The sequence below is a fragment of the Seriola aureovittata genome, chromosome 6 (assembly GCF_021018895.1).
Source record: "Seriola aureovittata isolate HTS-2021-v1 ecotype China chromosome 6, ASM2101889v1, whole genome shotgun sequence".
Lineage (NCBI taxonomy): Eukaryota > Metazoa > Chordata > Actinopteri > Carangiformes > Carangidae > Seriola > Seriola aureovittata.
The window spans coordinates 8,453,155-8,464,705 of NC_079369.1; the positions used below are offsets into that span (position 1 = coordinate 8,453,155).

General features: G+C 41.0%; 1 protein-coding gene across 1 annotated transcript; it reads left to right on the forward strand.

Moving 5' to 3' along the window:
- Positions 1–1,153: 1,153 nt before the first annotated feature.
- rgmd (RGM domain family, member D) lies at positions 1,154–8,616 on the forward strand. Its single transcript, XM_056379390.1, has 3 exons — positions 1,154–1,376; positions 4,545–5,056; positions 6,954–8,616. Exons 1-3 carry the CDS (start codon positions 1,283–1,285, stop codon positions 7,650–7,652), a joined length of 1,305 nt encoding a protein of 434 aa, XP_056235365.1. The 5' UTR covers positions 1,154–1,282; the 3' UTR covers positions 7,653–8,616.
- The last annotated feature ends 2,935 nt before the right edge of the window (positions 8,617–11,551 follow it).

Consider the following 11,551-nt stretch of genomic DNA (forward strand, 5'->3'; position numbering starts at 1 on the left):
TAATTCTAGAAACTACACAAACCTTTACTGTTAATTTTCTTAATACCAATATTTTATTCAGTAATTGGGTGGCGCATTAAAATTCTTTATTTGCATGGCACGAAAAACGCACAGTGTGTGTGTCGAGCAAAAAGACTGAAAGCTGGTGAGTCTATGTGCCTTGCAGATGGTCTGGCCTCACAGCAGCTGTGCAAATGAAAGACGGAGTGTCGTTGAAGGAGTGAGAGAGATGGAAAGTTGGCCACAAAAGCAAAAGAGTAACACACAAGTTGCTAACTGAAAATGTAATGGAAAAATGAATAACACACTGAGATTTGCTGAGAGAAAATAATTGAGTTGGAGTATTTTTCTCTGAATCTTGTGAGTGACAAAAACAGACAATAGCCGTGTTTTGGCAGCCAGGATAAAGAGACCTAAAGGGGGAATTTACTGACCCCAAAGAAACTATCTGCAATGCAGAAAACCCCACATTATAGGTTACCTCTATTCACTCTCTCACTCTACTTTTTGTTCATTAATGTCAGGATAATGCTATCTCTAACTTCACAATGAGAGTTTCTGGTTCTATATATGGAATCTATAACATATAACATATATATAACACAATCTCTAGATAAACTAAGCAAATTTGTTAGTTTGCACTTACAATTGTCGATCAAACTCCATTATTTTAGCTCTTAGTCTGGAGTGAGAAAACAACAGGTGAGAAAATCCTGCTTAATGCTGAAAACACACAAACATTTGTTCTCAGGAGGGGGGGGGGGGCAAACAGGGCAGATGCCCCTGAGTGCTTTGTAGTGCAAAGACTTACATTTCTGCATGAGAAAAGTTTTATTATTTGTCACTTCTGAATATGGTGAATTGCCCTGTATTTTAACCTCAGCACATACATGCCATATATTGTACATGTTAATGTAATAGGCAGTTGTATAACTATTATAGCCACAAAAAACCTGTGATTCTTCAATCATAATCAGGGCAATTATTATTTCTCGCCGCCCTCACTGTTGTTGAGGGCACTCTTCCACTGTCCACGTCCCAAGTAATTGCCACTACATGTAAATATCAAGTGGTTACTGAATAATTAGTATTTCATTGGCCAGCAGTCACCTCTGGGCCCAGTCTACACTTTAGACCCCTCCCTCGTAGAGCCGCCCTGAAGACAGGGGCCCCTTTTGAATGACAGCGCTTGGGAAAGAAGACGAATTTTTGTCTGATTTCCCGCAGCCACAGCGTCGATGAGAAGCAGTCGAGGAACTCCATTCTAACTGAATGGATTGGTATGGGGAGAAGCGGACCTCAAATCACGGCTAAGCGGCAGCTTTGGGACTGTGTAACGTTGACGATGGTTTTACTTTCGCTGCTGTTTCGACCAGGTAAGTGCTGCCTTTTTCAATCCGTGCTCCTCCACTCCTCTCCTGCATGCAAAGCTGCGTCCCGCACTCCCCGAAATGGAGGTGGAAGAAAAGTTAACTTTTTTGCTGTGTGGCTAAATTCTTTAACGACTTTTAACTTTCCTTGCATATAATTACGGGCTTTTGCTTGTTTGGTGTTTAAAGAGGGACGAAAAGAGTCGCTGTTGTGTAAAAGTACCCCGTCCACAGCGGGGACAAAGTAATGTCCTGTTGCTGCGGAGTATCCCAGCCTCCAGCCTGCACTGCAACACTTGTATCGCTGCTAGCCGAGCAGCACGAGTTAACTCACTTTACGGACGTCTGTTTTCACAAATTTACCACTTTCCGCACCCAAAACAACTTTATTAAACAAGTTTGCCACCAACCGATTATCAGTTCACATATTTAACCAAACAGACGCATTGCTGCTGCAACTTTTACCAAGTTGTGTTCAGTTACGACTTAGCTCCCCGTTAGCATAGCTCATTAGCAACTGGCGTTCAGCACCCTCAGTCGGACCAGAAGAAAACCACGGGGCTTGTTTTTTAAAAACCAGAAAATGCCGCTAATAGAAAACCAAACGGTTACATTTATTGTTCTTTTCTCGACGGTGGCTTTTACACCCAGTTTGGATGGTTTAAGCTGTTGTCGAGTCTATTTGGAGCACGATATTTCCCCCTATTCATGCTTCATTTATTAACTTTGTTAGCCACCATGCATGGGGGTCCAACTTTTTGGCCTCTGAACGTGTTGGTCGCTCCTCTGTCCGAGCCGGAGACCAGGAGCCAGCTAACCGAACCACATCAAACAGCATGCTTTGTTTGGATTTTGAAGTTGATATATTTCACATGTAATGTCCAGTTCCCTTAAGTGTTTCTCACTTTTGTGTTTAAGACAAAGTTAACACACTTGATGAGATTTTTTTTTTTTTTTTTTTACCAAGGGGGTTTCAGCTGTTTATTTCAACTGTTATGAAGTTAGACTTGAGTAATCTCTATCGGGGGATTAGTAAAAACTATTCACACAACCGTACTCTTTATACATTTATTTTGTTATTAATGCGAAAGTCACATACTAATTATTAAAGTATTATTTAATGTGGATATCTTTAACGTTAAATGTTACAACTTAGATGAGTAAACAAATGACAGAATATAAATGGTATTTAACTTTAATGTTGGTTATTCCAACCAAAAGTTAAAGATGATAAACAGTACTCTTGGAGCTATGTCTTGCAACACACAAGGTTCAAATTTATTTTTAAGTAGTGTATGAGCACTATAAGTAGTGTGATGGTTGAAATACACTGAAATAGTGCCTGAAAGGCATTTAGAAGTTGGTTATAGTAAAAAAAAAACAAATAAAACTGTATTGTATGTACATACGTTTATTGAAATAGACCTGTGTCCAAAACATTATCAAATTTCCTCATGTTTGAGTATTTATTTATTTGAGTGTCAAAGTGTAATCACTATGATTTAACAAAAACTTAAAAAAAAAAAATAGTTTATCTACCATTTAATACAATGTAAAGGTGTTTTCAGCATTGTTTTGTACTGATCTTGAGTATCTGGCTCTGAGCCAACTGAGGCATGCATTGTGGCTATATTGGAACCAATACTGATTATTTGACACATGTTACACTGCAACCTACAGACCAGGCCGAAACCATTGTAAAACAGTGCCTTTGTCTCCTTCTCTATCTATATAACTGTAATCTACTAATCTATAATATACTAACACCAATGCTGTTTGTGTGGTCTGTTTGAATTTTCCTTTTTCTGTTCTCATGTTTCCCCTATGGTCCTCACACTTATTGGGAGCCTACTAAGTGCCAGAGCAAAAAGACTCTTTAGGGAGATGCATGATTGTTGATGGCCTCACAGGCAGTGATTGTCAAAAAGTGTCAATCACAGCAGACTTGTGTGACCTCGTAATGAGACGGGGGAGCCCTGTTGGAATTCAGTGGAGGGATGCAGAATGGCTCTAACTTGACCTCTCACACTCCCTTCTCGGTTTTATCAGGGCTGGTGTTGAACTGCAGTGACAGTGAGATGCATTAATCATCTGCCATGCTCCTTCTGTGAATCAGATATAAAGTGAAGAAATGATTAAAAAAATATTCATGAGCACTCGGTGTGAAATCTCCATGCTTGTCTTGTCGTCTCTGTTCGGGCAGTTGGGAGATTTGATGGAGCTTTGGAGTAAACAGAAGAATTCTCTGTTGCCATAGAAGGGCAGTGTGTTGCAACTGATCGCAGTCTTGCAGTAGAAGTGATGTACGTGTTGTGGATGCTGGCTGATGTTGATCTGCTGTCTATTGAAAATGGAAAATGAAATCCATCCCAGACATCCCGCCCAAACGTAACACACAACTGAAATGAACTCGATGAATGTCTACACTCTTATTTCCTGCAGAAGTAGTTGTAGTTCTTTCTTTTGCTTGGTAATATAATGATAATATCCCACATGTGAGTCTTAACTCAACCGGAAGCCCGGTATTTAGGCAATACCATCCAAATATCACATGCTGTGTTTGCAGCCCCCACCCCCACCCAGCTTCCAGTTAGGACTCTGAGATGCTGAAGAAGCACCATTTTTGTGATGTTCCTCTTGTGATCCTCCTGAAGTTAGCTGCCCCCATATACCGAGCTCTGCCGTGCCATGTAGAGTAGCTTAATGGATTTCAATTACCTCAGCAACAGCCAAACCACATTCAACACCCTCAGGCAAACTAACACAGGTTGGTTTCCTCCTACAGTGAGGCTACATGCTATTTCTGTGAGGGCTAGTTGGGGGAAATAAGTTTTGACTGACTCTGGAACACAGTGTGGGATCATGGCCTCATGAGCTCACACATTTGGGTTTTAACGGCTCTCCTGATTGAGCTAAACTTGATAGTGGAAAAGTTTTGACTCTGCTGGCTCAAGTGTTGAGCTGACGTAATATATCCGTAAATGTCAGATGGATTTTAGATTGTTAAAAGGAGTAAACTTTGTTTTGGTTCATATTGGTAGATCATCAGCATAATTATTGCAGAGAAGGAGGTAACGGAGGATAATGACTAAACTTTTTAAATTTTCATAGTTATTGTCACATATTTAGGTGTTGCAGGACAAAATGTTGATTTTCATTGTTTTTGTTTTTCAGCTCACTGCCAGCAGTGTCGAATTCAGCGCTGCAATGCCGAGTACGTGGCTTCTACCTCACCCTCTAGTGGTCTGCAGGAGGACGTGGCTCTGGATGTGGACTACTGCATCGCCCTGAGGGCCTACGCCCTGTGCACCCGGCGGCAGGCACGCAGCTGTAGGGGTGACTTGGTTTACCACTCAGCTGTCTTTCGCATTAAGGAGTTATTCTCTCAGCATAACTGCTCCAGCGACGGGCCCACCTCCTCCGCCAAGGTGCCCAGCACGTCTCGGCCGGCTGTGTCGGAGCTGTGCGACTATGAGAATCGGGTCCTCATGTCTGGCTCAGCGGGTCAGCAGAAGAAATACGCCCACTGTGGATTATTTGGAGACCCGCACCTACGGACTTTCCGAGACGAGTTTCAGACCTGTAAGGTGGAAGGGGCGTGGCCTCTGATCGATAACCGCTTCCTGTCGGTGCAGGTGACCAATGTGCCTGTTGTCCTCGGCTCGAGCGCCACGGCAACCAGCAAGGTGAGCATGGTTTTATATCAGAGGTTCCCATATTTTTTGACTTGTGAGCCCTTGAAACAAAGTAGTGTCTACTTGCAACCCCTGTCATAGTTTGCGACTGCCTCTTTAAGTTGTTTCAACCAAAATATTATTTTCATTTCTTATATAGTTTCATTCGAATACATTGTGGAGGCTTGAATAAGTACATCTATTCAGAATTTCACAAGAAAAACAAGCAAACATTAAAGGCACCTGGCAACCATAAACCTAATTGATTTTTTCATTCTGCAGATTTATATTGTAACCCCTTTGGGAAGCCTCAAACCTCAGCTAGGGAACCACCAGTTTAGAAGGTGCAGTGAATTTAGTATCTAGTATAATTTGATCAAAGTGGTGGTCATTGTTTTTAATAAAAGATTTTCTGTATATGAGTGGAAATCTACTACTTTTCACAACAACCGCCTATGTCCATATTAGAAATCAACACTTGCGTTATATACTAAGTTTGGATTTAATGGCCTATATGAGTAGGCTGTTTTTGGATGCTAGCTTGCGAGTTTAAGTATTGCCATAAAGTATCAAACATGTGAAGTTAATCGTCATTCCACGGTGCCTCTCGAGCCTCCAGCATTCCTCTTGTCTTGGAGCTCCTTCAGATCTGTGAGGGGAAAAGAGAGGAGGGGAGTCCTTAGTGGTGTTGAATCACAGACATGCTTGAGCGCTCTACCTTTAACACATGGGTGGTCATATGGTAGTGATTAACGCTCACTCAAACATTTTCCTCCACCACCACGATCTGGAATGTTTTTTTCACCCCTCTGGTCAAATAATTAACTGGGCGCTTTTTGTGTAAATATGGAATAATGTGGAAAAATAAAGGAATAATTGGACAGCAGCAAGTTTTTTTTTTTTATTCTGTTAATTAAATAGGCTGGCCTTTAAAAGCTCTATGTTTTCGGGTAATGTCACTGGCTTCCCTAAACTTACCAATTCTCCTGTTTGAAACCAAGCTATGTAAAACAATAAACTGTGTCATATTGCATCAGGGATTTCAGAGCAAACTTTTTTAAAGGTATTTGCAGCCTAATGCAAACCTGTAGTGTGTGTACAGTCTGCATGTCCGTGCCAGCACCCGCATGGACCCATCATGCTTTTGGAGTTGTTTTCAACTGCCAGACTTAAGACAGGAAATCATCCATCAAATACAGTATCCCCGTAAGTGTAAACGTAACCACAGCCACCGCTTTGTCAAGATGTTTTGAAGAAACAGAGGTTAGGCCCCAATTTTTCAAAGCTCAGCTGGAATACAAATCGCAGTCAGTCACTGAGCAAAAACCAGCAGTGCCACTGTAGAGGTGATGGAACATACACAGATAATTGAGCCGCTTATAAAACAGTGCTGTTTGATCCGACATTCAAGGACGACTAGTGGAGTTATTGCCCTTATTTTTAGTGTTAGTAATTTGTTGTGTGTGTAAGTAAGGATCAGTGATTGTAAAGACCATAAATTGATTTGTCATTAATGTGAGGAGTTTGGTTGGTTATGAACCATTATACGTCTGTGACAACAATCCTCTTGAATACTTAAAGTTGGAATAAGAATATACCAAAGGGAAATTCACTGTCAGTGTATGGGGAGAAGCCAGGGAAGCCCACAAACGTGTTCCTCAGCCTTTTAAATTTGTGGTTTCCTGCTGCCACCTTGTGGCTTTAATCAATACTGCTCTTATTCAGGGTTTAGGCAGGCACCTTTGAAGTGTATCATTACATTGAAGCAAAGATGTGACCTTTTAGCTCAGTTATCAGTTGCTTTATGTTTGGGAAAATATTCACACTATAACATAAAATATAAATTTGTCTTGTAAAATATTTTAATATGTGATTTAATATTGATTTTATTTGTTTCTCCACATTTCAGATCACAGTCATCTTCAAGTCCTATCACGGCTGTACAGATCAGAAGGTGTACCAGGCCACCACTGAGGATCTGCCGTTGGCTTTTCAGGATGGGACTCGCAGCGGCGGTGAAAGCGGCAGCCTGACCATTGACGAGCGTGGTGGCTCTGGAGTGGGCCGTCAGGTGAAGATTCAGGCCCGTTACATCGGCACTTCCATCATCATCCGGCGCGTTGGCAGCTACCTGACCTTTGCCATCCGCATGCCGGAGGACAACCTGGACTTTTCGGAGGACAACGGGGGTCTGCAGCTCTGCCTGCACGGCTGCCCGCGCAATGAGCTCATCAAAGAGCACACACTGGCCCGGCAGAGCCAGCAGCCCCGCCTGCAGGGCACCAACACAGAACTGGGCCCTCTGCGGCCTCCTCACCAGGTCTACACGGTGGAGCGGGCCACGGCCAAGTGTAGAGAGACTCTGCAGGTGGAAGACGTGTACTTTCAGTCCTGTGTGTTTGACTTGCTGACCACAGGAGACCCTGAGTTCTCTATGGCAGCCTACGGCGCTCTGGAGGATTTAAAGGCTCTGCCGCCTAGTAAACTGAAGCAGAACTCCCCGAGGACTCCTCATTTTTACAACAGAGGGGTGTCACACACGTCGACAGCAGCAGCGGCCAACAGTCCCCTGCTCTCACTCATACTCCTCATTCTGCTGCTTTTGTAAAAAAAAATAAATGAATATTAATGATTTTAAAAAAGGAGAAACATGGAAGCAAACAAAACGAGGAAGCATTACCAGCTTGAGGAAAGAGTGACTAGAGCTCAGACATGTATTTGTTTTTGTTTTTCTTGGAAATTTTGAATGTTTTCTGTTTTTGTCATTTGAAGGATTTCACACTCATGAAAGATGACGTTTGTTCCCACTTTACATTATCTGTGGATTTATACGTGGATCCCATTATCTGAAGTAAAACATATTTACATACAGTCATGTGGTTTGAGGTCAAATACAATGTGTTCACCATTTTCACACGCTCACTATTAATTGGTTTACATCAGTATTTTAAAAGGTAAAACTCATAATCGTGTGTGCTGACCTCCAGGGGCTAAATAGAATTAGTTTTTTTTTTTGTAAATATTTCATTTTTACTGAGAAAATGCACAATCTCCAAACACTCCACCATGTATGGAGCTGCTTAAATGTCATAAACTCAAAGTTGTTTTTTATATGGCTTCTAGATCCTGTATAATCCAGTAACATCACTAGCACTTACAGGTTTTACCAGCAAGTTGTGTGTATTTAAATGTTGTTTCTTTGTCTATTTCTGAAATCGACATGTTAAATACACAGGATCCAACAACTGTATGTAAAAACTACCTATCCATAATATATGATGTGTCAGTGTGATATTCTCAGCAGTTTCTCATCTTCTGTGAAACACTCCTCTTCAAGCTGTTTGGCTTCCAGTTTTAAAGGTAAAAAAAAACAACAAATCTTTATATAATAATATATTAAAAGAGTGTATATATGTGTTTTATATTGTGTACATTTGCCCGTGTATAGATGTTTTAACTGTAATATGTTTTACATTTGTTGTGTTTAGTAGGTTATTTTGAGACATTGTAAGAAACGTAAACTAATATGTGTTGTATGTGTCATTTTCTGTATTAAAGTGTTGGACACTCGACCAAGAACTGTTTTTCTCCTTCTTTTTTGTCATTCTTTTGTGAACTTTGCAGTTATTGAAACATGAATGGGGAAACGTGTGCACTGTTTCTCGGTTGAGACCTCAGATAATCATAAAATGACATTAAAAATGTTTTAAAATAATAGTGTTTCGCAGTAGTGGCATTTCCTAACTCTGTGCCTGTAATGCCACTTCTGTCCTGTTGGGGTCCTCAGTCTATAAGGCCTGACAGCTTGTAGTATAAAGACAGTTTTGACAAGCTGGCTGTGTAGCTGTAGGGATCCACAGTATGTTCTCAGTCCCCTGTGTAAATGTTACCTCTGAGTGCTGAGCTGGCTGCTGGCTTTGCTTTTGTCTGCCAGAGCGCTGCATGGCTCCAAATAGGATTTAGTCTGTGGTTAACACCAGGTTAGAGTCAACAACAGCACACGGTGCTGATATTTGCACTGTATATGAACAATGAGTGCTGGGACTAGAGAGAGGGATGTGATCAGCTTTTATCACCATCAAAAATGCAATTAAGAAGGCTCCAGCACACTCCTTATAAAGACATTAAGAATTAATGCTCTATAATTAGTAGATGTAGATTTAATTTTTATCTTGAACTGAGTTAAAAGTAACTCTGAGTGACAGCATGTTTCATCACATGTGCAGTCATACTTAATCTCTCCATGTCCCATTTCTTCAAATAAAGACAACACCTCGGTGAGCTGCGTGGTTTGAGAGACGGCTGATGAAACACAGCCTCAATTTAACACTCGTACATGTAAGGCACATTTCAGATCGCCTGGATCAAGTTCATCACCTCCTTCCTCATTTTAGGAGGAAGGTGGAGAGGGATGAAGAAGGAGGGAGGTGATTGTGGATTGGTGTAGGACATTCACTCAAGTACTCGTCTTAAGTACAGTTTTGAGGTACCTGTGCTTAATTTGAATCTTTGCATTATGTGCTACATTTCAGAGGTAAATATTGTACTTTTTACCCCACTACATTCATCTCTCGGATTTAGTTTTACATTAAAAAACTTCAGACAAGCTCATAAAATGAAAACATTTTTTTTTTAAAGATTAAACCAGTGGTTGCCAGCGTTTCAGCTTGTGACTCATTACAAGGTCCCTCTGTCATGTTCAACACCCAAAGTCAAATTATTTTTCTGTCAATCAACTAATCAATTGCTCTACTGATTGTTTCATCTTGTGACACTTTGGACCACGAGGCTGGGAACCACTGAACTTGTTTAATGTGGTTTGATCTAGCTGCATGTAACCAGCTACAACAGGGAAATGCTTCTTACATACTGATCAGTATCAGCACTGAAAATCTAATACTGTCATTTATAATAATGTGTCAGTCACAAGGAACACTTTACTTGATTATAAGTACTTGTATTTCTGATATTTAAAGTACATTTTGCTGTACTTTTACTCGTGTGGGAACTACTTGTTTGTGTTTACATAGTTGTATTGATATGTAGTTAATGACCTGAATAATTCTTCCTCCTCTCGGCTCACTCTACCACCTTTCATCAAAATACGTTGCTCTGTGCTCTGTGTGTTGCAGCTGATGAGATGTGTTCCTCCAACTTATGTGCTTTATGGTTTAAACAAAGCTGAAAAGCTTCAGGCCCTGTCTTGATTCATGTTACCTGTTGAGATACAGTCACCTGACAGCTCTGTCAGACAGTACCAGCCTTATATAATAACCCCATGTGAGAGCGCCCTCTCCGTCTGCTGTAAGGTGATGAGTTTCTTGACAACTTCAGAACATTTAAAATGTGAAAAAAATTTCATTGACATTGAAAACTTCTATAATAAAAAGAAAAATTGGAAATGAAGAGTATATAAAAACTTCAACACTTCACTGACAGTAGAGTCCCGTCAGGTTTGCAGGAAACCGCTCTAGCCTGTATAGATTGCTCGTCCACCCTCTTTGAGCCATCCTGTCTTGACTTTCCCCTGTAAACAAGGACAATTACCAAGCTAATGAGTTGAGAAAAAACTGCTTGAGTGATTGATTCTCTCAATGGGGAAATTAATTTGATATTAATAGAGCACTTGGCAAGATAAATAGATAGTGGTGTGTGAGTCCTCTCCTTGATTGATAATGGATAGATTGATGGCTGTCTTAACGCAAGATCTTCCTTATACTTAAATGAGGTGGCCTTGATGAGGAGACTTTTGTATCACAAGATGATCAAGTGTGGAAAACATTATGAGGCTTGAATTCACTTTGATATTGATGTTTAAGGTATCATAGCTCAAGTAAGAGAGGAGCTTGAAGGCCTCAAATGTACATTATACATATATGTAGAAAACATCTTCAATGAGTTGCATTTTAGCAGTTTACGCTCTTGCTGGATTCATTGATACTAAATGATGCTGAAGATGTCGGTCAGCCGCAGCTGTAAACTCATTCAGCTGCTCGTGTGAGATTGTGTTTTCCTCCAGTTTCACAAGTGGCTCCTTAAATGATCACCTTGCATCATTCCCGCAGTTCCTGACGACTCGTTAGACCCCTAACCCTCTCTCGCTGAAGCATTTTGGTTAATGATGCACTCAAGAGTCTGATTGTTGCACCGAACAGAAAACGTCCAGCGTGTACATACATTACACCCTGTTACATGGGTCACTGCTGCAGAACAAAGAGCAAGAAGTTACTCATTTCTCTGGGAGTTTTCGTGTGTGTGTGTGTGTGTGTGTGTGTGTGTGTGGTTTTTAGACAGCTCTACTCGCAGCGATTATACAGCTATCTCATACCACAGGCTCTCTCATACCTGACCAACCCAATCTTTCTGTGTCTCCTCAATAATCAGAGTGACAGCAAGCAACTAGACACACCTCACCCACTGGCTCACTGCAGAATGGGTATTGACCTACATATCAAATCATATGCTCCTGGCTTGTGTGATAGAGATTTTGGGAGGGTGGGGGGATAA

Coding starts and splice junctions, on each gene's coding strand:
- rgmd (XM_056379390.1), top strand. CDS start 1,283: ATGGGGAGAAGCGGACCTCAAATCACGGCTAAGCGGCAGCTTTGGGAC. Junction 1,377..4,544: donor TTCGCTGCTGTTTCGACCAG/GTAAGTGCTGCC, acceptor TTTGTTTTTCAG/CTCACTGCCAGCAGTGTCGA. Junction 5,057..6,953: donor GCGCCACGGCAACCAGCAAG/GTGAGCATGGTT, acceptor TCCACATTTCAG/ATCACAGTCATCTTCAAGTC.